The 26570-nt window shown below is 42.2% G+C and overlaps 1 protein-coding gene across 1 annotated transcript in view; it reads right to left on the reverse strand.

Annotated features, from left to right (window-relative positions):
* prkcaa (protein kinase C, alpha, a) overlaps positions 1-26570 on the reverse strand; it is a 98128-nt gene that overhangs the window by 19540 nt on the left and 52018 nt on the right. The window contains exons 4-13 of the mRNA XM_040186977.2: positions 19463-19574; positions 17916-18044; positions 9951-10107; positions 9357-9491; positions 8680-8773; positions 4176-4319; positions 3896-4069; positions 2782-2873; positions 2465-2527; positions 2065-2203 (exon numbers count right to left, since the gene is read on the reverse strand). Coding sequence (XP_040042911.2) covers positions 2065-2203; positions 2465-2527; positions 2782-2873; positions 3896-4069; positions 4176-4319; positions 8680-8773; positions 9357-9491; positions 9951-10107; positions 17916-18044; positions 19463-19574 — 1239 coding nt within the window. The remainder of the gene's footprint in view (positions 1-2064; positions 2204-2464; positions 2528-2781; positions 2874-3895; positions 4070-4175; positions 4320-8679; positions 8774-9356; positions 9492-9950; positions 10108-17915; positions 18045-19462; positions 19575-26570) is intronic.

Below are 26570 nucleotides of genomic sequence, written 5' to 3' on the forward strand. Positions count from 1 at the left end.
AACATGTCGTACTGTCACTAAAAAGAATCAAAACAGAGTTTGTTAAGCTAAATAACTGAGTTTGTGCAATACTTTTAAAAATAACATAATACATATTACACACAATAATCTATGGGTAGGCTTGTTTCATCTACTGCATGTTTATAACCACCACGGCCAATCTGAAAGCAACTACATAAATAATAATCTCCAAAAAAAAGCTCTGCCAGTGGCTCCTCGAATCTTGAAGTGCTGCTGAGTATCTATGAACAGTGCAGTTGATCCTTTTATTTGTCTCACTTAATTTCATCCAATACAGCCCCAGGAAAGATTGCATGCTTCAGCCGGTTTATGATTCATTTACTGATTTTCGTTTTTTCCAACTCTCTAGCTGTTATCAGTGAGTTGCTTCTATTTAATGGTGTCCTGGGTTATTGATTCCCTCTAAAAGAATACTCTGACAGACTGCGAGGTTAATTCTGCCCAACAGACTCAGGGTGAACATGCTGTGACTGTTCACATTCAGACTGACACTAATGTGTCAGCCAGCGATGACACAGCAGGGGGGGGAGCAGCTTCTGTATCCATAGCAATGTGTACAGAGCCCACATTCAATGCCACACACACACACACACACACACACACACACAATGTCACATGCATGGCAGCATCACATGAGTAAAACGTTTCTGCATCCGTATCTGTGCACATGTATTTTTTCACACACATTCAGAAAGTGGAAGCTGACAGTGATGCATTGTAGGAGATGGAGGGAAGTGCTCCTCAACTTGTGTGTGCTACAGAAGGACCAGGAGTCATTATGGTATTGACTTTTGTCATTGGCCTTTGGGAAATTTGAATACAGCTACAAAATGCTCAGGCTGTCCGTTAAGGGTCAGTGGTTAGGGAAGAAAATGTTTTTGGGATTATTTGAATCAAGCCATAGTTTCCGGACTGCTGAGCACCCCCATAAAGTGCTGCAGGAATGAGTCCTCAAACTTGGAGATGAGTTTACGTTGTTGCTCTGCAGTTGCCTCGGCTCAAAGTAATTAGGGTTTTCAAATGGGTTTCGGTTCAAGAGATTTCAATGTTTTCTATGTTTCTACGAGAGGAAATACATGAGTAAATAAACACTTGTAAAATCAGACATTAAAATGCCATCACACCATGTAATGGAAAAATCCCATTGACTCTTTATCTCAGGAACCATTGTGATGGAACTTCCCGGGTCTACAAATATCAATCATCCCATATTACGGACACCTGAGGTGTCATTAATGAATGAGGTGTAGGGTCAAGCTAAGTGACACGTGTGACACAAGTGACAGATGACACGTTAGTTGATGAACAATCAGAGGCTTGTTAGAAAAAAACTGACACTGAATAAATGGGCACGCATTGTGTAATATAGAGGACGGATAGTGTTGAATCCTTTTTGCCACCAACAGTTTCAGCTATTTTGAAAGAGAGATACATTCAACAAGAAAAATGAACAGCGGTAAAAAATCCCTATTGCTGTGAGATGATTTTTAAAAGCAGAACGTTAAACATGTGGAAACTACCTTGGAAGTCGATAAATCAAAAAGACAATTAGTCATTGACCTGTTGATTTGGTATTTGGCATTTTTACTCTTTTTCATGCTGAATGTATGCACATGTCACATTTTAAGAGGTGCTTTCATGAAATTATTTCTGGAAAAACTCAGTATTATAGACATGTTGATGAAATGGACCGATGGACACAATTGTGGAGGTCGCTCGTAGATACCAGTCAACAAGAACAAAAACCAGCAGGTATCCGTCTCGGCAAATTGGATTGAACTTGCTTGGGAGAAAAGCCGGTGGGAAACACTGAGACACCAGCTTGTACGGTTGTGTTTGAACTTGCCAGCGGACGCAGTAGACGTCTGTCACACTAGTATGCTTATGTCATGAGAGAGCGCTCGTGTGAGTGTGTTCATCCGTCCCGAGGCAGTAACCTTAATCTGGAGCACAAGGGTGACGGAGGCTCAGACCAGACAGTGACCGAGACGACCTCATGCATCAGGAAACAAGCACGCACACACATCTCTCGCTCAGCCTTACCTCTGGGGCTATGTAGTCGGGAGTGCCGCAGAAGGTGCGTGTGGTCACTCCCTCGGCCATGTTCTCTTTACACATGCCAAAGTCAGCAATTTTAATGTGTCCCTCCGAGTCCAGCATCACATTGTCCAACTTCAGATCCCTGGGGAGGCCCACAAAGAGGCTAAATATCCTTGAAGATGTTGAATTTGCTGTTCAAATGTGTTTCAGAAGGTGGCTCTCAATCCCAATCCTAAATACCACTATTTTTACACTGTTTATTACAGTGATTAAACAGTAACTCAAGAAAGAGCTGATAAAAAGATTACGGCTCAAAAATAATTATTCTATATCAACGGCTATCGGATTATTAGTTTAAACGCAGCGGCGGAATTGATTGATGCATGAACTAATTGTTACCCACCTGTAGATGACTCCTTTAATGTGCAGGAAGAAGAGACCAGCAGCGATCTCTGCGGCATAGAACCTGCAAAACATAAACCACAGACCTTTAAACGCAAAGGATCTTACTTTGTTGCGATCCAAGAAGAATTACTTACAGAGCGATCATATTACTGTTGGAGCTTACTGCTTCAGTAACAACGCAGCATGGAATTCTATTATTCACCTTGCAAGCGCTATGAGGGTTTTTAAAAACAAAAGTAATGATTTTCTCAAACTAAAACAAACATAGGAAGTCTATTCGAAAGAGCAAAATGATTCACTAAACAGTAGTCTTACACTGCCTGAGGTTCCTTGAACTTGCCAACTTGTTGGATGTGGTACATGAGGTCTCCGCCATTCACGTACTCCATGACAAAGTACAGACGGTCCTGTGTTCAAACACGTGGGAATAGAAGAGAGAGTTTAAGGAGAGGGGCAGGGATCGTTTTGCAGGAAAATAAGCATTAAACAAAAGCTGTGAAATTACAAACGATTTGTATATATACTGCATGTGCTCCAAACGGAGACATAAAACTCAGTGCTGCAGCCGACCGTAACCTCGCTGTCTGAGTCATTCTATCCTTCCTAACACACATTCCGCGACAAGGTGACCTAAAAAAGCCACGACAAAGAGCTTCACGGAGAAAGGAAACACTCAACACGGACATCTGTCAAGGCGCATTCTCTCTGTCTGGTACCGCTGGTCCCTTACTGCCCGTGACGCGTTTGGCCTTGAGAGTCGCTCACTAGCAAAACACAAACAAAACACCTCAGACAGCCGCAGAGCTGACGGAAGGTTTGACAAAGCTGATCTGATCTTGGACATTTGAGTCTCTAACCTTCACACTAGAAACACTAATTATGCTAAATATACGTATGCACAAGACCGGACTGAGGCTGAAATGACTTTTCTGTAGCATGTTACAATAATGAAGTTCATATAAATTCATGCATATTTGTGCACATTTGATATTGGTTCATATTTTAGTTCATTTTTTTCTTGGAACTGTGGTCATACAACAGTGAAGGTATGTGTGTGCTAGAAATACACATATTACCGTACAATTACATGTTTCTTTACTCATACAGTACGTGCTCTGAGGTCCTGTAGTCTGGTTTTGGGATGACTCACAGCAGAAATGCTTTTGTATAAACACACAAACATACACACACACACAGACACACACACACACACACACACACAGACACACAGACACACACACAGACACAAAGCACAGCCGTCTAATTAGGGTCTGTTTGTTTACATTGTACTTGTCGTACACGCCCTCTGCTGCTCTCCACAACCCTTCACGACTAAGCCGCTCAGCCAAAAGCCCCGTGGTAATGTAATTGGACCTGACCTGACCCAAATGACATTTTCCTGATGTGTGTCAGGGAGTATTTCACCTACCACAGTCTGGAAGCACGAGTGCAGTTGTGTGAGGAAGGGGGGCTTGTCCTGTTGCGCCAGGACTCTCTTCTCCACCATGGTACATTCCACGTCATCGTCCTGGATCACCACGTCCTTCTTCAGGATCTTTATTGCATACAGCTCTTCTGTGGCCTTCATCTCCGCCAGCATGACCTTCAGAGGGACATTGGGAAAAGATCCCAGCCGAGTTCAGCCTGCTGTTTACGCGCTGCTTTCGCTTGCTTTGTGGCCACGAGAGTGTTTTTATTTTAGGCCTCACCTTCCCGAAGCTCCCTTTCCCGAGCACGGCCAGGAAGGAGAAGTCGCTGAGTTTGACTTCGTTCAGGCTGACAAAGGGCGGCTGGATGGACTGGCTGCCGTCCGCCTCTGTGATCCCCTTCTTACCAGGGCCCAGCTTGGCTTTCTGCACTCAGGGGACAAAGCGAGGTGTGTATAAGATGTGCAGCTTTAAAAAAGACTTTGAGTGACACACACACACACAACAAAAAGGTACAGTGAGTTGCTCAGACAAGATGACAAGTTCCTGAAATCATAAGATGTTTTATAAGTTATTGCATGAAAAAAATGTAGAAGATACTGAAACAATGATGTACTTGGATGGAGCTCCTTTGGGGGGGTTCCACAACAAGTGAGAGAATGTCACCGGCCAACGGATAAAATAATGTTTTCTTTTTACACAAGATATTATATATAAATACCACCATTACGTGTGCTCACACACTCACACTGTGCTTACTCATTTTCATAATGCACTGACTGATAAGCAGAATTTAAAATGAATAGAGTGAAATAAGTCTGTGGTGCCATTGTGGAGCATTTACACACACAAATAAAGGCTACAAACAATTTGAGTGTACTGAATTGTGGCAAACGAGAGAATAAATGGACGTTTCTTTCTACCATGTTGTTCCTTTATTGACTAATTAACAGCATTGGCTCTCACCAAACCATGTTAAAATGTATTACAAGTTATTTGAATTAATTGTAATCTCTGTACTGATGGTTATTATTAGTTTAAAGGAAAAGTGTGAACGATGACAAACTGTTACATTAAGTAAAAGCAACATAATCTTTTTGGTGATTCATATTAAAAACTTGCAGCTCAGTCTTAAAACATTTAAACAATACATTTATGTTTAAGGACAGTTTTTATTTTGTGATTACATGTAACGCTAAAGGCAAATCATGAAAAGAGAGCACCTGCGGTATTTTCCTTTTGAAAGCTGGCTGTGAGAGTGATGAAGCTGAAGATACCACAGTGAGGCCTTGCTCTGGTACAGCATGTCCGCTCCAGAGAAGTCCTTCATGTCCACTTGCAAAAATGCACACAGATTCTCTTCTATTCACTTCATTCATGCCCACGTCATGCGTAACCTCCCAGTACGGCAAGATGCTCCGACAAGAACAGTGCACCACGCTGTACAAATACACAACTTCATGGCAGACCGAATGCTAAACAACAATCCAATATTTTGAACCTCTCTTCACAAGAACACGACCAAGATTACCATGTCCAGTATTCACAATCCCAGGGTGAAAACACAGATCCAAACTCATGCAGATCCATCGACACCACAGATGTAATCTACACCCACATGCCGCAGGGAGCTTGGCTTGCGCTTCACTTTTGAAATGTTTAAATTGGAACGAATAGCAAGGAAGCCAAACCCCTTTTGAGTACAGTCATCTCACCTTAGAAAGTAGGCCAAAGGTCATTTAAGCATTCACTACACTACACGTTGACAAAAATCTGTGACTCTAATCCCAAACAAGAGTTTTCAGGGTTGCATCATTAAGGAGGATTCATTACAAACCCAATCCAGACTACTCCACACTATTCTGAATTAAAAGACCTTTAACAAGGGCAGCTTTAGTTTGGTTAATGGCATCTAGCCCCGTCTGCCGCAGGGCAAATGCAAAGCAGAGCAGACCGCACCAGATCACAGCACATCTGTAAGCTTGAGCCGGTAAGAAAGGGGCTGGCCAAGCCGAGCCAGGGAGAAGGGAGGGAGAAGGCCCGACCTCACTGAGTACAAGTGTTTTTTACACGCTGGTAGTTGAGGGCAGATCACACACACGGGTAAACAAAGATGCAGAAATCATATTTAAACACAAAAGGCGCTTTAACCCTTCGGAATAATTAGATTTAAAGTAGATCACAACGTCACTCAGTATTGGTGGATCGGAAATTTCTCCACAATCAATTCAGCTCCTTAGTAAAGATACTATTAACGTTTATTTTACTTCACAAGTCCCAGTGGGCCCGTTTCAGGTTTTAGTGCCTCGTGTTGCCTCTTAAAGAAAACTTCCATGAATGCAGAACTCTGTGTCAAGAGAGACTAGGATCAATATATTACACAATTGAAGTAGAAATTTGAAGCTTAGAAATGAAACATAATGCTAAGTTCAACAGTACCACAAACACCATGTGCATTATTCCAAGTGAAAAGCATACCTGTACTCCACCAAGGAAACGGTATGAAGAGTACAAAGCAAAAGGAGAAATGTGTCATAGAATTATTGCTGCCTTCAGGTAACCTATGATAATGAATGACTCTGTAGAGCCAGTGACTGTTTTTTCCTTTCTGGAATACTTTAGAAAAACGGCGGCGCAACAACGCCGTAAAAAGAGGACCCGTTCCCCAGCAGGTCAATGACTTCCCAATTTCAGGGATGTTAAAAAATAAGATGTTCCTTTGCAAGTACACTGATGAAGGCCTCGTGAATGGCACGCAGGCACAGCACCCCTACACACACACACACTAAACAGTCACACACACACAAAACAGACACACTAAACACACACACAATTGCTCATTGCCCCGATAAGGAGCCTGGTATTATTTATAAATTCAATACTGACATCTAGTGGTCAAAAAATTCGCCAATGTGAAGTATTTTTGTTGTTCTTAATTCCAGTGAATCTAAAAATAGAGAAAGTTGGAGAAGTGGTACTTCTCGGGACCAAAAATAAGTGTCTATTGGATGAAACATTTTTTAAACAAGATAAATGTTTTTATCTGATGCTTGATAAATGTAAACAGGGATATATGATATAATTTCCTATATAACGACCATAAAAAAATCTTTAAAAAAAATAAGTACTGATTTTGTCTTCTGTGTAAGACTGAAATTATTGTCTACATTTTCTATTGAAAACAATAAAATCCCAATAATGCACAAAGATGGATGGAAAACAAAAAAAAAAATGAAAGAAAATGATTTTAGAAATTAAAACAATAGAATGTTTCACATCTCTGTCTTAACGAATATGCGTAATTTTGCACAACTATTTATATGTATTGATTACTCAAACTTTAAATCACGGTTGATATTTTTGATATTTGTTTGAGAGAGTCAATAGCGAGCTTTGTTGTAGTAACACCCAAGACAAGCATGAGTGTGTGAGCAGGTTATAAGACCAGCTGTTGAACTCTGACACACAAACCTCCTATTTGGTAAATATTATGTACTTGTGCACCTGCTGCTATGACAACTAAATTCAGGGAGGTGAGAGAAGGTCGGGCGCTTCCCTGACATTATCAACACTCCTATTCTTAACTAGTTAATTTAAGCACCTCTGATGGACAGAAGAGCTGCCTCACTCGCAGCAGGCCGGACAATTCAATGCAGAAATTGAATGAAGTCAAAGGCAACAGTGTCTCACCAGCGGCCTCCGCTCGAAGAGTCTCGTACAGTACTGTGTGTGAGTTTGTAAATGTGTGTTCGGGAGGCATTGGAGAGGAAGTAATGTGTGATTTACTTACGATTATGGAAACTCAAGTACTGTTCATCCAATTTTCCTTTCGAATCATTATTCGAAAGTTGTTAGGGTGACGATCATCACTGAACATCATGACCAATAATTTCATATAAATCATGTTGGATCATCACTGAGCGGTTTCCACTAAGAGGAAAATCTTCTAATTAATGGAAAAATACGAATTGATCATATATCAATAAATGAAAAAAGAGTTAAGATCCTCTAAATCTGAAAAAGTACAAACTACATCTGTCATTCATGTACATTTTTTACAAAGCAACTTCAATTTGCGTTTCTTACGAGTGTTTAGAATAGAGAATATTTATATATATATGTGTATGATACTGTATGTGGGGTTCATTTCATTACAAAGTCTGACAAGTACTACACGCATCTTTACATATAACGGCTTGCAAAAAAGCTTTACTTATAAAATAAACAATACAATAATGATGAATAATGTTAATCCCACCCCAAACAACTGCAACAAGTTGTGGGATCAGAACAAATTGGGCTTTCAGGCATCAAATCTTCATAAAGTCAAAGTCTTTGAAATGCAAAATGTCTCCGGAGATTAAAAGACAGCTGTTGGTGGGCTGCTGTGATTGGATCCCAGACACGAATCTCTCTGACGGAGGAACAAAACGCTAACAATCGGTGACAAACACACAACTCGAACGAGAGGCTGAGAGCGGAGGAGGTCTTTGAAAGCTGCAGCTGCAGCGATGTCATTTGCATCCAACAGTTGTAGCTGAGGAGAAGTTGACCGTTGGGTTCATTTCAAGTTCCCGTACACATGCTTGTTTAAGGATGGATTAAGGACAAGGAATTGGATTAACAAGGTAAAGTTGTCTAAAGGAAAGACAATAGGAGTCCGTGTCAAAGACAGTTACCACATTAGCGGCAACACTGAACCAGGTTGGCTGATGTACCTGCTCGTGACCTTTTATAAGACAAGACGTCGGGATTGTAATTAAGGTCAACAAGCAAAAATTATCACCTCAAATTTCTCCCTGAGTTCCTCATTCCCGTCGTCCTCCTCCGAGATGGGAACATTGTAGTACTCCCCTTCCTCCTGGCACAACAGTTTATACCTGGAAGAGAGAGACGCCAGGAGAGGGGAGATGGGCGACACAGACCGGAAAACATTTTGAGATAAAAAACTTGTGAATGTAAATACGGTAAATGATGGTAAAGCAGCACCTGTGCCACCTGTTTACACTTCACAAAGCGCATAGTGAGAAACAGAAAACCCGACTTTCAATTAAATAAGTTTAACTACGGGACAAATGGAGTGAAAGTGTGGCCTCTTCATTAGTACAGAAGTGGAAACAAACAGAGTGAGTTTTGTACACCTTCACTGTTAAACCCTTTTCTTTATAATTTCTTTGAGCATGTGCATGTAATATCTCTGACAAAAATATCTATTGCTTCTTATTCAGAAGGTACCACCAAAATCACACAGTCGTATGTTACATTTTTGATATATCATTCAATTGTTAAATTACTTGAATGAAGCATAGAGATAGTTGAAAAAATTTTGAATTCTCAAGGAGGTGAAAGTCAAACGCAAATATATTTCATAGAAGGGAATTGTGGGTGCGTTACAAAGCTGCCGGGCTTCAAACTGAAACACGGGGTGTAATTCAAAACAATACGGAGGCGAGCGTTAGTTACCAGCCACAGACTGGCGCCTTCATCAGCTCCGATACGCCGAAGGAGAGGGCCCCCATGAAGTCGTTCCTAGTGGTCCGGTCCCAGTCCCACACCTCCACCGACAGCCTGCGGTCCTTGTCAGTCGGCTTCAGCTTGCTGTGCAGCACAGACACCGTGCACGTGGTTGTTATGTTGGGTCACGTTTGACGACTACATTTGAAATATTATAATGCTGTTGCATGATATCATTTGTGGTGAAAGTGAAAACCGTGGTTATCTCAGTTGTGACAGCACGAGGCAGAGCGAGTAGGATGATTAATTACTATAAATTATTCATTTTTATTTTAAAGAAGAAAAAAATGCTACTCTTCTAGTAACAATACTGTTAATGGCTCCACTATTTGAGAACTGTCAGCATTAAAAAGAAATAAAATTACAGGCAATGAACAACAAACGTTATAATTGAAGAATAAGTCGTGGCATATTTGGATTGGACAGTAGTTCTAGTAGTAGTAGAATAAATAGCTGCTTCAGTGGCTTGTTTAATATACTGCTGACATAACAATAACCTTGTAATATGTCAGAGAACTAGGCGACAACAGGTCATTTACTCACAAGCTAAAGGTCTCGTTCCATTTGGGGTTGAGGTTGGAGCGAATGGTTTTGGTCTTCTGCTTGGTCTCATTCTTGGGGTCTGGTACGAGCTTGAGCTTGACGTACGGATCAGAGAGGCCATTGGGGTCCATGGGGATCAGGTTTTTGCCCTCACTCACTGATGAGGAGGGAGGGGGGGGGGGGGTAAAGAATAAGAGAGTTTAATTATACAGTTTTAACTAAAGACATGTTTTAATTTACTCCACTGAGTCTCCCTAATTGAGGTAGAGCACAGCCTTCCTCCTCAAACATAATGAGCTGCTAGTTACTGCCCTGATACCTGCTGAACAGCTCAATGAACATGTTGTGAATATCAGTAGAATAAATTGCAGGTGCTCAAAATCAAACGGCGAATGCCGACCTTTGAGGATTGCTTACGGCGCCGAGCCTCATAGGAAGCAAGCGGAGGAAGTGTCATGACAGCAGTGATTCCAAATTCCAGGCTGTGACATGCTTAAGTAGGTGCAGGCTTCCTCCTTGCCCTCCTGTATTTAGCAGCTCTGTAAACCGCGGCACACCAGGGACCTTAGCTCTCGATTAGCGCGGAGCACCAGAGCAGTGCCTGAGCGACAGCACAGTGTGTGTGCGCACACACACACACACACACACACACACACACACACACACACACACACACACACACACACACACACACACACACACACACACACACACACACAGAGAGAGAGAGAGATCCCTGTCCACACTGAGACTGTGGCTATCTCCACACAACGCAACCCCGAGGGGGACAGCGCGGCGGCCCGCCTTGCATCGCTAAACTTCAGAAGCCCCTCCATGTGTCGCCATTAGTCAGTCCAAACTGGGTGGCAAAGACGCTAAATGACCTTTGACCTGTAGAGGAAGACACTAAGCCCGTACATAATGACTGCACCAGAGAGCGGCTAAACCCACTGGGTTAGTTTAAATCCTCTGAATGAGATGCAGTATTGATGGGATTAGGAACAGCGTCAACGTGGGATTGTCACCACTGCGCCAACTCAGAAACTGTTACAGAGGCTAAAGAGAACATCACCGCCGTATGATTATTTCCCTCCTAGGATGCAACAAACCTTATCAAGCAGAGTAGGCTATTTATATTATGGAGCTACAGGTGGAACACTTCATGACAACGCAGAGTCGTTTTATTCTCCGTGCAGCTGCACCAAAAGGCTATTTAATGAGCCAAGAGCAAATACTTCCCCAATGTTTGCTTTTATTCCCAGGACCTGTGGCGTGGGATTTGAGTGTTGAGCGATGGTAGTGAGGTGTGAAGATTGATGCGAGCTCACACACACACACACACACACACACACACACACACACACACACACACACACACACACACACACACACACACACACACACACACACACACACACACACACACACACACACACACACACAGACAGACAGACAGACAGACAGACAGACAGACAGACAGCAGCTCATAGAAGCAACTCGAGGTGTGGGAAGGTATTGAGCGAACCGGAGTTGGCAACCCAGAGAAATCCAATAGAACAGTGTCGGTCTGCAGGCACCAAAGAACAACTGGCTCTGCAGTGTTTAGTGTATTTGTGCTTGAGCGCGGTGTAATATGGATGCACTGTTCCACAGAGAAGGTTAGACTGAAATATATGAATTCACTTTAATATTGTACAGTAAAAGAAACCACCTTTAGATAGATTGCTAAATGCATTTGTTTTTATAACCAGTTTAAAGGGGCCTTGAGTGCCTCTCTCAAACGTTTTACAAAATAAATGTATTATCATTATTACAACAACTATTATGTTGATTATTTTTATTGCTGAAAAACAGCTGACTGCTGCTTTATACTAGGCTGTGTATCTGAAGAATAACTAAATAATTCATGGAGCACCTTTCTGTCTTTTAAGAACCTATATTATACTGTTTTCACCCACACAGTGTCCAACCTGAATTAATAACTACAAAGACGGTGAAATATGTTATATTTAAGTGCAGGTCCATGTAAAATGCTATTTGCTATTTCTGCTCCAAATGATTCCTTGTTGAGCTTTTAACCCTGTGTAAAAGGTCATGTTTTGAATATTTCCTACATATTGTATGCAAAACAGGCGCACCCAAATCCCATTTATAAAAAGCCTACAAACAGACCAACCAAGTGAGTCGTGAGAGGTCTACTACTTCCAGTCATGACCAAAGGGGGGCATCCTAGACCCTCTGATTCACCATGGCGGGCACATAGTTTTTCCTTCCATATAACTGTGTGGCATTATAAACCAACCCAGATGAGTGTGCAGCTCTAATCCCTTTCAGATGTACTGCAGAGACGGACACTAACCACAAACTCAAGTTCTCTGTGTCGCTGAACATTTCTGATAAAGGTCAAATTATCTTTGTTCAATGAAAAAACTAATTTGTAGTTTGTGTCTTAAAGAGAAAATGACATAATGATTCCTCTCATCTGTGTGCAAATGACTTTAGAAAGACATGCGTATGCAAAAACACACTCTAGGACAAAGGAATCCAGGCGATCATGTGACATTGTTGCCTAGATACAAAGTCTTCACACTATCTTGGCTCGCATCTAAAGAGCCGCTCAAGTTCAAAAGTTTCTTAAAGAAACAACTTGATTTTGTGCTTTATGCCACCATGCTTTGACCAAAACTAACACAAAAAGGTTGGTTTATTATTTTGTTATTAGCTCAGTGTCATGGAATTTCCCTAACAACCAAGCTTTACCAAGCTTTCTGAACTTATGACGGCTGCATGTTGCTCAGGTTTATGCTGTGGAGATCTCATCGTTGACTCCCACAGTCCGACCATTGCACAGGAAGCAAAGTTAGATTCTGGCTCGGAGGCTTATTGCGATGCAGACTGAAGATTCTTTTGCAAAACGAAAAAAAGGACAAACAAAAAAAAGAGACAAGCAAAGCAGGAAGAAGGGCCAACAAGAAGGGGCCGATAGAAGGGAAGCGATAAAAGTCAGAGGCATACATTTGATGCTGAGAAGTGGTAGCCGTGGCGCGGCAGAGGCGACAGACCAGGAATACCAATGACTTTGCAGCAAAAATCTCACAGCAACAGAGTTCAGTTGTTCTTCTGTGAGCTCCACAGAAACACCGAAAGAAGGAGAGGCTGAATGTGAGTCCTACTACGATGGAGGCAGAATGGCAAACCCAGAACCACAGACAAACACACTATGCCTTGTCTCCAGCCGGCTCCACATGACCCCATCCCAAAAAAAGAAGGTGAGCCGTGTTTGTTCTTCACCTCCCTGTGCAAACGCAGCCTATAAAACTGCTTGGACAGCCCACTCCTGAAAAGAGGCAGGACTGTTAGCATTTCAATGCAGTATTACATCAGCATGAAGAGTGACAAGCTCAAGTATGAGCGAGGGGATAAAAAAAGGAGGATTCATTCCTTTAACTTGGAAACATAATGTATGCTGAAAATGAACTGCGGTGGAGTTTATAGATTAAAATATCACATCACAATATTTAAAATGACAATTCCTGCATCATTATTTCTGTTATCTAGCCCGGAAGCTCTCTACAGAACATTAAGACATGACACACTTTTAAAAGGGCTGGTGTCCGTACCGACACAAGTGCTGTCAGCCGCTCCATCTTGACTCTGATTCATGGGGAAAATGATTTTAACTAGATTCTCTCTTGGCAAGAACCTCTTAGCTTTTCCACACGATGACTCAGAAGCGAGAAAGCACCGGAAACGAGTGAGAAAAGGCTGGAGAGGGGAAGCAGCGGCAATAAACCAGCAGCATCCAGAGCATCGGGCAGCAATTATCGATTGGCCACCCTCAGGCTGCATCTAAACTCCAGACCGAACCTTGAGCTTTCCTTGGATTCGCGGAGCCAATAGTAACAGAGAGGATCTCATTGGGTGTTTGAATGATTGGCTGAATGAGAAACGTACCAGTAACACACTCAGATTTGCAAGCCGCAAATAAAGACGTTAATTGTACAATCATTTGAAGAACTACAGAATTAAATAAAGTGGGCAAACTTTCATTAATTTACCGAGTCTGAATAGAATATTTGGCTAAAATGCAAGGAGGCATCGGATGGAGGATGTGCTGCACCATCGAGCAACAGCTGATACTCTGCCCACGGTGAGCACCCTAAAATAGCCCTAAAAGGAATGATGATATAGTTACAGTGACTTGATTGCTACAAGGGTTGAAAGTGGAGACACGCATTTATAGCTACTGTACAGGGTTGATGCACAGTGTACTGTGCACACTTAACACCTAATTAAGCTTCCTTGAGGTACAACGAAACTCTTCGGTTCACCTGCAGTTCCCAGAATGCTGTTAAAAGTATTTGTAATCTTTCAAAGATGTATTTCAGAGAGTCTAAAGCACCAGAAGTTACCATTAAAGCCAGCGTATTCTTCCCAAAGCAGAAGCACTGTTGACATAACGTTTGGATTTTCCACTTTTTATATTGGGTTATCTATATGGATAACTATGAAAGTGGCAGTGAAATGCGTGTAAGCTCCTAAAAGTGTTTAAGGGTGGATTTGTAGCAGCCCTTTACTGTTTTTGCTACTCAAAAGTTAAATGTAGCTTCCCTGATCCACCTACATCTTATATCTACTCTGTGCACCAATCTGACCTGCTCACACCTACACTGCACCTACATATGAAACAAAAAAACACATGGCTATTGAGAGGGGAGAAAGACTGAGATGGCTGAAGCTGAGGTGAGACGCAGGGCAGAAGGCTTGTTAAATGAGGCTTTTCTCCAGAACTGGGTGAGTGAACGAGGGAACACAACCGAAATGTAATTATTACCAACGTCTCTCACACACTCCCACAAGACCTGCATGGGGAAAGGGCTGCACAAACAGACACACACTGCTGTTCTTTCCCTCAATAACGAGAGAAAATAAGTAAAGTTTAGACACCAAATGTCTCATTTACAATCCAAATGTAATCATTGCATTTAATCCTTCTCCAAAAGGAGAAGAAAGAAATGATTAAGACTTATTTTTAACCCTAACCCACTGATACAAATTGCTTCTGAATGCTCTGCGTGATCTTGTCTCCGTCTGCCCTCTGAATTGTCTGGTTCAATCGTGTACAGCGTTTTTGAAACAAATTGACTGTTTTTTTGCAAACCCTTCATTCACAAAATCGTTTCGTAAAAGGATGAAAGATAATTCTGAATAATAGAGTCGTCCTCTCTGCCGTCTGACAATGAATCAAGCTTTTGCAGCAGGCGATTCCAAACCTTTGAGCAACACACACACACACATGGAAGAGAATACGTATGATTAGCAGAATATGGATTCAAATGACGGACAGGTCTTCTCCCGAGTGTACTAGGTATCCAGTCACTGAAGTAGAGGGCTGCTGAAACAACAGGAGCTGTGGGAGAAAGAAAGCACCCTCCCCCCTTCTCCCCCGCTCCGTGACTGACAAAAAACACACTCAATCTCTATGTTTCTGTGTGACTCGTTTGAAGAATCAATGTTTCGTTGTGAGATCATTCATAACTGATTTGGATGAAAAATGTTATATGTGCGTGCTTCAGGACATTGTGTGTGTGTGTTTGTGTGTATCAGCAAATAGGCTTCAGTGTAATTCATGCTTATGGTTTATGTGTATATGCAAACCTTTTTCATTCCTGCCACAGAGAAGTGGGAACTAGAGGTTCACTTGTCCATCAGAAAATATCAGAGATGGGGAAAATACCCTACAAACAGACTGCAACCTCCAGGTCTGTAAAGTGATGTAGACGCACCTCAAATTGAAATTATTTTAACAGCCAGCAGGGGCTGAATGCTCTGGTTTTAGCAATAAATCAGAATATATTGAAATTTGTGCAGTCTGAGGTTCAGCTAAAAATGAAAGCAGTATTGGACTGTAATGTTTCTAAAAAAGATGACAGCCAGTGACTATGAGAAGCGGGTCAGTGCTGGTTTAATGTTATCCAGCAGGATATTTCTGCAGGATATTTAAATTAGAGTTAAACTAAAAGTTAAAAGTGGAAAGAAGTGACAGCCGTATATAGTTTCTTTTGACCGGAATCTATTTAGCATGCTTCAGAATAAACTTAAACCTGTTCTTTAAATGTTATTGTTCTACTCTCATTTCACAGGACATCAAGCGGATGACTGGCCTGTGAGAGATGAATGCATGTTGCGAGGTACAACCAGATGGAGCAGGGGAAATACATGGTCTCTGCCGAACATCTTGAATAAATATTTGTGCATTATTTCACCAACTCACACCAAATATCTCTTCACTTGAACTGTGTTTAAACGATTATCACTGTTTAGGTATTTCAACACGGCCATAACACATATTTTAGAGGCTACATAACTGTCAACCCTTGTTAGACCTATTTTTCATTTTCTAATGTTTGTGTTGGTCTTGGACCACGGCCCTGCCCACATATTCACTCTGGTGCTTCTGGTGATAATTTGATGAATAAGTCAGCGGAGTCCCGTGCCAGGGTCTTGCGATCCACTGACCTCCGTTAGCCAGCTAATTGAACGACTCCGTGTTGGTCCTTGCAGTCAGTCACTATTGTTTCTGCAGACGAGCTGATGCACCGCTGCAGCCTGGGGATTTACTGTACAGCATGCCTAGAAAACAAGTGTGCCGCTGTACAAAAACACACTGATGAACCACACCGTAATTAACTCAAAGCCACGAGGATACATAGTTTGGCCAATGTGCATATTTTTTGCGGTCTTTTATTTATTTATATACTTTTAAAGTATTTGCCACTCCTGTTTCATCTTATTTTAGTCTAACTTGTGTTTGTGCACAGACAGAAAGCTGTATAAACTTTGACCATGATTGCTTCATAATAGTATAAACTAGTGTCCCCACTATTCATAACAGGGTTATGCTGGGTTACCCTGCTGTAGCACCACACAGTTCCTGGAAGCCCTCCCTGCATGTGTAAAACGGTGTCCCACAGACGCTGTTCATATTTTGTGCTACTTTTGGCCCAGGACGCTGAGAATGTCACAGCAGATGCATTTGACAGATTATGCATGACATTATCTCAATCTCTCTTAAACACAGCTGCATAGTCTGCCATCATTTGCTCTCAGAGGATTATTCAACACCCTCTGCCCAGCCAACTGTTCTGAATTGTCAAACAATTTGTGAATTATAAATTGAAATCATGAAAACTACACGTTTTCAAATGCTTTGTAATGGGAAAACCGACAAGGCCTGCGAAAGCTTAACAAACATAGGACAACGGGTAAAAAATACTGACAGAAAAGTGTGGGAGGAGCAGATAGTTGTACATTAAACGTATAAATTGCCATGAATCTCTTTTTGGGTTAAAAAAAACATCACCATTGATTACATTGCATAAAGTAAACGCCACGAAGAGTAACTCATTGTATACTTTTCTCAGCTCAATAGGCACAGACAGGTGTGTCTTTGAAACCGGACACATTAGCAATTAAAGTGGCTGGCACGGATCAGGCGGAATAGCCTTCTGATGAATAATGGTGAGACAGATGATTGTAGAGCACGACCCGGCTCACGAGCACGGCGCTCAGATCCCGTCTTTGTGTGATGCCGATGAGACTTAAATGAATGTATCAATGTGCTCTGCAGAGACAATTCAGTCACATCCGAAACTCCAGCAAACACTGAGCAGGTTGTGATCGTTTAAAAAGGATAACAGGACGAAGCCCACACAGCACACCACACAGGTTTAAACTGGGGGGTCGGAGCAGTGAAAGGTGATTTTTTGGTCTTAGTGGATAATGTTTATCAGGGGACGCTCTATTGACCGGAGCACAAAAAGGGAAAAGCCTTTGCAGCATGCTGAGAGCTGGCAGTTGCAGTTGAGTTGAGAGGGTCGACACACATGTTAACACGATGACATCGTCTTAAGCCCATTCAGTCCAATGCGAGTGCTGCCAGAGAGCGGCGGTTACGAGGCCCACCTGTGACCAGCAGCTTGTCCACCGTGACCTCACATTTGAGGAAAAGACGCCCCCTCCGTTCGGTGTAATCAGTTCCACACAGGCTGGGCACGTTCATGACGCACTGATTGTGGACGTTCATGTCGCAGGCTAGAGGGACAGAGAGAGGAGATGGAAAATATTAGCGAGCAGGGTTTTCATAAAGATAAATAGCTTCGTGCACTGAATGTAAACTGTAAAAAGCTGTTGTAAGGAACATGCCGGTGACTGCTTTAAATACGGTGTTCATGCATCGGACATATCTTTTAAAATTCAGCTATGATCCTCAGTAATGATAATAATTCAGGACGTTAATAAAATATTCGCTAAAACATCACATGATAACCGCAGTGCGTGCAGCCTCTTATGGCTTAATGTTCAGATGCAGTAAGCTGCTTTAAAAAGGTCTATCTTTGTCCACTGTATACAGGAAAACATTTCAATTTTCATTCCACGTATCATACATATTGGGCACAATATCAAAGGGGGATTTTTTTTCCGAAAGCTGCCTGAAGGAGGAGATAACAAGGTTATGACCCAGATTCAGCCCTGTCAGCCAGCTAAAGCACCCTGCCGTGGATTGGGAACATTAACTGTTGGTGACGTCAAGTCAACAGGTAAATGATTGATTAAAGACTTGTTATGCGGTTACCTTGTTCTTAACGGCAAGTGTTTGCGTTTGTGATTCTGTGACTCACACAGCTTACCAGCGCTTAAAAATAACACACTGCCATCTTTTAGTCGTGTGATTGATCTGCCGAAATAATTTACCGCTCCTCGTCTCTATTTATGTACACCCTGGAGCAATAATTAGGCATATCTGGTGGTCGGTAGCAGGTGGAGGATAATGTATTTAGGGACACATTAAGGCATTCAGACTAATCCACGAACACAAGATTAAAGTAATGACGAGGGAGGAAGGGATATTAATAAAGACCCTGTTCTGGGCGCGCGGAACATAGCTGTTGAAAATAGACGAGGCGCAACGTTAATGAAGCGGCACGGTGGCGTGGTGGTTAGCACTGTTGCCTCACAGCAAGAAGGTCCTGGGTTCGATTCCGCCCAGTGGCCTTTCTGTGTGGAGTCTGCATGTTGTCTGCGTGGGTTCTCTCCGGGTACTCTGGCTTCCTCCCACAGTCTAAAGACATGCTCTGGGGATCAGGTTAATTGGGGACTTTAAATTGCCCGTAGGTGTGTGAATGGTTGTATGTCTCTGTGTAGCCCTGCGATTGGCTGGCGACCAGTCCAGAATGAACCCCGTCTATTGCCCGAAGTTGGCTGGGATGGACTCCAGCGACCCTGTGTGCAGGGTAAGCGGTTTGACAATGGATGGGTAATCTTGATGAGCAAAAGTCAAGGAGGAGGGGACATGTGATATTCAGGGAAATGGAGCAATTTCAGGAGACTGATGCTGATAAAGCTCTAAAACAGAACATACGTTGTGTAGAGCCACTTATAGCGGTGGAGACGGGAAGAAGGACAATAAATCGTTCACTGCTCTGTTTGCAGATATCAAATGAAGTACTCACAGTCACACTTCATGCCCTGGTGGATGAGGCCATAAAGGAGAGAGCCACAGTGGTCACAGAAGGTGGGGCTCCCATAAGTGTGGATCTTGAACTTGTGCTTCGTTCTGGGATCCTGAAAAGATCAGAAGACAAACTATAAAAACCCTGGAATGATTAAATTACCTAAATTATTAATTGACTGCATAATTTCACACGATACTGAAGAAAAATGAAATAAACCTCCTGCAGCACTGGACGTCATTGTGTGTCACAGAAATAAATTTACTGTAGTCACTGCCAATCAATCTAATAACTTTAGCCTTTTATTGAAAGGTTGTTTAAGGGTTGTCTTTCCATCTTCACTGACCACACCAGTGAGTGGGATTTGAGGTTTTCTCGTATTAAATACAAGAGCACCAAATGTAAATATTGAATTACGGCAATTACATGTTTGTATTGACTAACTCAATACAGTGTTGTGGAAAAGACTTTAATACATTTTCTTCTTGATTTGATTTCAGCACTTGAAACTGTTATGAAAGAATTTGTGTGAGCAAACAATAGCGGCGCTGCCTATTTAATAGATTGATCTGCTTTTGTTTACATATGTAGAAATAGTCGCCACAGCCATCAAAGCTCTTCATTCATCATCAAATACAATATTACTCAGTGCAAATAGCATTAGGGTTTAATTCAAAGTGCACTACTCATGTGTGTGTACGTGTGTGTCGCTGCGTCGTACAGGAGCTGTTGGAGGCTGAATCATGTCTTTGTCCTGATAAGAACAACAATAACTCCTGGTTTCCATCATGCAGGGCAAAACGTAAGTCCTCACATGTCAGAAACAAAAGAATGTCAACGGATTCATTTCGCCAACATCAAGAGCAAGTTAATTAATCTGTCAGTAGGTCATTCATTAAGCAACAACAACAGGAGGCCCACGTTCAACACGGCAGTAATGTATCACACAAACAGGAGAACATAACGCGGGGGAGTTATTAGTCAACTTTGCTAGTTTACTAAAGTTGAGGACCCTGTGTTTTATGGATAATGACAATTATTCAGGTGTAATATCCACTAGAATATCCAATAAATATGCATATATAGCATTTATAAATTGACTAGAAAGAATTAAAAAAAATAATTTAACAATAGTTAGCTAATTGAATGGCTTTCTGCCATAATTCTAACTATAGTGGAGTTCCATGTTGGATCCAATGAATGTGCATGAAATAATGAGTAAACATCAGAGCGTTAACTACCCCACACATGTATCAATATGGCTCATCTCTTACAGTCCATGATCACAGCACTACACATCACAGCACTACCAAAATGAACACAACTGCTATAGTAACTCTAGTATAGAGTTCAAACAGTATTCAGCTCAGCTGACAAAAAAATCTATTATTAAATTGAGCAGAACCAGTAGCCTGATTTTAACTGAAGACAGTTCACCGATATATTGTCTTCTAAATAGTAAATAAAATATATTGGCCCCTTTGTATGTCTCTGCAGAACATTTCTGCAATTCACAACAATTCAGTAACATGGTGTCAGAGTAAACATATGGCACTAGGAGCAAACTCTACCGTACGTAAATATTTGTGTGTGTTTAGTAAAGCAGGGGGATTTTTGATATGATCTATTGAACAAGCAGAATCTGTTTTCAGTCTGTTTGGATCTGCTGTACACCGAGCAGTAAATGAAAAAAGAGTGAATGGAAGGATCTGCAAACCTACAGCATGATGCGTATGTATGTACAGAGAAATTACCCGTACGGCAAATGTGATGGTTAACAACACCGTGGCAGCGCTTACATCAAACAGTGTAGGGGCAATGTCACATGCACAGGTGCATACATTAATTCATCTCGTGCACTGTTGCTTATGAAACGCTCTCCTCAGAAATCTGGAGGACTGACAATTAGATGTCCTGCTCATTCTCGCATAGTGCTGTCCAGTAAATCTCTCTTTGGAATCCATTTAGATATTTGCATTGAGAAAATGATCCACAGCAGATTTTTCTTCTTTTTCCACTGCATTTATTTGTAAGAACCCCGGCCTTTAAATGAGAAGAGCTCGACCCAGAAGAAATGAATCGTCAGTAAAGGGAGCAGCACGGCATATATGTCTGTGAGAGCTGATAGTATCGTACGGTAAAGGCGGCATGCTGATCAATGTTGCAGTCAGCTTGGCGCTGTTCTACTGCAACAGAGCTGGATCTTGCTTACAATCTGCCATTTCCCTGCCTGTCAGTCCACAGACGCTTCACACCTTCAGAGGACAAAGAGAAACGCTTCCTTTGTCCGTCTTTCAGGCTCCTTTTTGTAACAGGTACATACAGTTCTGATCTTAAATGAGTCATACATACCTGAATATGGCATTTGAAATCCTTATATTCAAATCAAATATATCAAGGGACATAGAGTCGGTAAACGCCTTATTTTTAGACATAAAGTTATTGAAACATCATCTTAATAAACACTTCTACAGCAGCGAATGATGCCGTTATAGTATTGAGGGGAAACAGAAGAAAGACAGGAGACGAACACTATTCATCTCAGAGTAGTGGGCTTGAGTTACACGTTGAAATTGTCAGCCTGCTGGGTTGTTGGGCAGCAAAATCAATATCAAATACATTTGAGGTGACAAACTGTGATTCTAGGCTCGAGGGAGGTACAATATCAGTTTCAGAGATGACAGCAAAGCGCTCTGCCGGCAGATCATTGGTCGGCTAATATGGTCCTGTTGGTTAATGTGAACTTCCTCAAGTGTCACTCGCGACCCCGAAGAGTGAGTGACTGTGCACATCGAGCAAAAACTGTATATGACTTTCAGAGTGTGTTTAATGTAAAATCTTCACGATCTCAGAGGACATTTTCTTTCCTTGAGAATGTAATTCCTGAGAATCTCGCACCAACATCTCTCTGACTGCCAAGCAAAAGTATTCTGGTATAATAGTATCCTGCTCTTTGAAGCTGATAGTGGGCTCGTCTGAGATACCCATCATCAGAAGTGACTTTAAACTCCTCCATCACGTGTGACCGTGTGAACACACAGTATGCGCAGTAACACCTCACAGCTCGGGCCAGTCTGCAGAAACACCATCCACATCCAAAACCAATCGGGTTTATGTGAGAGATATGGGAAATTACACGGTCACTTGTGTTGAGTGCACGTTGTCCAATTAGCAGCCCTGAAGCGCAGGCCAGCAGTCAGCCAGTGTGTCAAGGACATACGAGAGAACCAGACAGGTAGACAGACAGACGGACCAGCAGTGAGGGAAAGTCTGGGCCAGCAACACTTACTCATGTCCACCCACACACAGCTGATCCTGAAGGATTATCTTCTTCACCCCCCTCCCCCCCAAAGGCTTTGTTTTGCCATCTAAATGAATGAACAATGGCGACTAGGAGCCACATTCAGCTCCAGATAGATAATGTATTCTTATCTAATCAGCTTTTGCTGGCTGAAACATGACTTAAATGTTCCCAGATAATGGCTCTCACAATAACGAAAGGTTAACAGGCCAAACAGGGTGATGGTGGTATATCAGCAAAAAGAATCCAGCCCCCTGAGCGGCTTGATACGTGTTGGCCTCCTGAATGACAGCATGTCTGTGAGGTCTTGGTTCCAAGATTTTTGTCATCCGATTATGCCAGGATGCACGTCTGCACGTTCCGGTCAGATCTCATTCTCATCGGGGTGAGATCAACCGGACCAGTAAGGTGGGCACAATTCAGTCAACGTAGCAAACATACAGCAGTTGCTCATCATTTTCCCTTTATTAGCAGCAAAAATAAATGAAGGCTATAAAAGCTGTAAATCTACGATTTTACAGGGAACGGGGGGAGGGAGTTCCAGGCAACACCAGAAGGCCATAATGGCAAAACAAAGCCAGCGGTTGCAACATGTGGATGACTGGATGATGCAGCTGGGAAGTTGCCCTTCAGCTACTGGCAAGAGCTGATGTAACTGCCCGAATTGAACATGCAGAGACAAGGCGCTATTTAGCATTGTGTTGTTAAATGGAATAGAATACTATCAATAATGTTCCCTGTGTTTTATTGCTGTGTATCCAGCGGCTACAAAGGAACATGGGAAACAGGAGAAGAAATATCTCCAACACTGTGCTTCAAAACAAATAAACAATGTCAGCTAAACTAAGCTTACCTTCTTCTTAAATTGTCACAGTCTTTCCCTGAAAAATGTCTCCTCCCCCTGCAAGATGTACAGTACTATATACCCATTAATCTTAGAGTCAACAAAGTCAAACTTTTAAATGATCAATTACAAAAAGAAATACATGAATAACACTCTAAATCAGACTCTTTTATCCTTCAATAACCACAGAGCATCATTTACTTTGTCTAATCCCTATATGTATCGCAGTAGAAATCCCACAACGATTTGCATGTGTGGCCACAGATCAAATACAGACACAAGGCAGAAGGCTGATCAAAAGATTGTAGGAAACCAGGAGATAGTGATGAAAACAGAAACACAGGGGGTCAGCACAGTGATGCCGGCTAATTAGCCAGACTCTGCAGCCCAGTTTAATGAGCCAACAAGAGGCCAAACAGCCCTTGTTAATGAACAGCTTGGCGGCAAAAAGCTGAGCTGGGGCTTCCCATCATGAGGGAGGAGGATGGGAGGTGGATGATGAGTGGGGTCACCCGCCATCCTGCAGTCACAGGGAGATGAGAAGAGTGACAACGTTGTCCCGTTGCATTCGTTTAAGTAAGTTAGTTGCCCCTAGTTGAGTTCTTTCATGCTGAATGACTGATATCATTGTTAGTTGACAAAGAGAGTCTTTGGAACGGTCCTCTCGTTGAGGAGTTAATACCTCAAAAAGTCCGGTGATTTATAATTGAAAAAGTCAAAATGCATCCAACACGGCAGCAGCAAGTAAAGGCATTCTATAGCACACTTTGAATATAACAATAACAGCAAACCATAAATAATAATGGGCTAATACAGTATACTAATACATTATTGAACAGATTGGTCCTGCAGCTACAATTTCACTTTAAAGTCCTGAAAACCAGACTGTGTTATTGCACTGTGCTTCTTGCCTCTGGACAGCTGGGGACACATTCCTTTTTTTGGAATGGTTTCTATTAAACACTGTTACCATTAATTCATATATTGAGTTAAAGTCCAGAAGTATAATTAGTGGGGAAATGGAAATCCCACATGGGTTGTGACGCTGATGCAGTGTAACACATTTAGCTCATAACAACATCCAACCTGCGCACAATATGAAAAGGCGTTTTGAGTTCTAGAAAAACATTCAGGTCACCGGAAAGACTTGAACTACGTGTAAACTAAGGCCTGCACTGTTCTCTTGAAATAACCCATAATCAGAGATATGAACGTGGGGTCATTTGAGGTAAAATCAGTCCAAGTGTTCAACTTTTCTCTGTTTCTCGCTCCAAGCCATTTAAGGACTAATCTCAGTACGAGTACATTTGAACATTAAGTATATAGCGCTGCAGCAGGACAAAGAGAAGACGGTCAGCAGGTGTACAAGCACACCATAAACCATGTTACTGTAACTGTGAGTATGCAGCAGATCAGTAATCACATTGCATATCTATCATTCTACCTATGGACTTTGCATGGAATTATCATATGATGCCGCGACGCTCTGCGTCATCGTATTTTCTTTAAGCCGCTCTCCTTTCACAGAAACACTTTCGTTATGAGAAGTGTTTTTCATTCACTTTCACACTATACAAAGCCAATTAGAAACCTGCAAATACAGTACACGTATGTGATCTGGGCAGGACGAACACCTAAATGCCTGTGCCTAATGCCTAAAAGACTGTGGCCTCTTTCACGTCTTCCAACAGACGCTGCTCTCACTTCACTTTAAACTAAGGCTGCAGTGTACTCTCGAGCAGTGGTCCCCAACCTTTTTTACCTCACGGACCGTTTTCATGTCAGACAATATTTCGCGGACCGGTCGAGAAGGTCCGCGGAATAACGTGAGGGGGGGGGGCTGTAGTAGTCGCACGCTCTGTGTTCGCTGGTGGGCGAAACTGGTAAGAGGACAATTGTAAACGTGAAGAAAAACGCCTGGTGACGCGAGGGGAATATGTCAGAGGGACGAGCGCATATAATTAGTAGAAAAGCCGGTCAATTTTCAAAATAAAACATTTTTCTGAAGAAAAAATAAAAAATACTTTCTGTGGTGCGGCCCGGTACCAAACGCGGCCCGGTGGTTGGGGACCACTGCTCTAGAGGGTTAGAAAAATGGACCACATTGACGGTTCTATTTTGGGGTCTTATTGTATGGAAGACTTTGGAATGACTCAAGTGTAGCAATCATCAAAGAGGCTGGTCGCTAATACAACCAAGCGGCCTCCCGCAGAGTCAAAAGAGATCCACCTGGTGTGACATTTGCAGCCAGAGACACAGACAGACCGACACAGAGAGAGAGAGAGTGTGACGCACCAATTGTCACTTCATCTTTTTCATTTCCTTCATTCGCTTGTCTCTTTGACATCCATCGTCAGTACGGGGCGGAGAAAAAGATTGTACCAGTGACGCTTGAAGGTGAACAATTTCCTTAATATCAGGCATCAGACATCACTAAAACTAAACTCCCGTGTGGGTTATCTTACCCCACTTTTACCCAGCACCCCCCACGGAGAGTTGACATTTAAAATGAAGGTGGCAATGGCTCCTCACTGTAGTAGTTTGGGATTCATCCTCTCTTGTGGTTAACCTGCTTATGTGTGTGTCTTTGCACTATCACAGACACATACATGCAGAACCACTTGGACAGGCTCCCCAGGGCGGTTTTATAGTATCTATTGCTTGTGTTAGATATTTCCTGAATATGTACAGTTACGAGTCATTGTGCAAACCCTTTCACAAGATACTAATGACCAGCCATGGCCTCTGTTTCATTGTGTCACCCAATCTCCTCACTGCTGTCAACTTCTAATTATATCTTACATCATGGTAATTACATTTACCTTCTTCCGTCAAACCCAACTGTGCTACAAAAATGGTGGCCCTCGCCCTCGTCACAGTCTCCGACGGATGGACCCGCGCAGGTCCATTGATGATAAAGCATTGCGGCGTGCAAATTAGAGATGGAATGACCCCATCAACAG

The sequence above is a fragment of the Gasterosteus aculeatus genome, chromosome 9 (assembly GCF_964276395.1).
Source record: "Gasterosteus aculeatus chromosome 9, fGasAcu3.hap1.1, whole genome shotgun sequence".
In the NCBI taxonomy this organism is placed as follows: Eukaryota; Metazoa; Chordata; class Actinopteri; order Perciformes; family Gasterosteidae; genus Gasterosteus; species Gasterosteus aculeatus.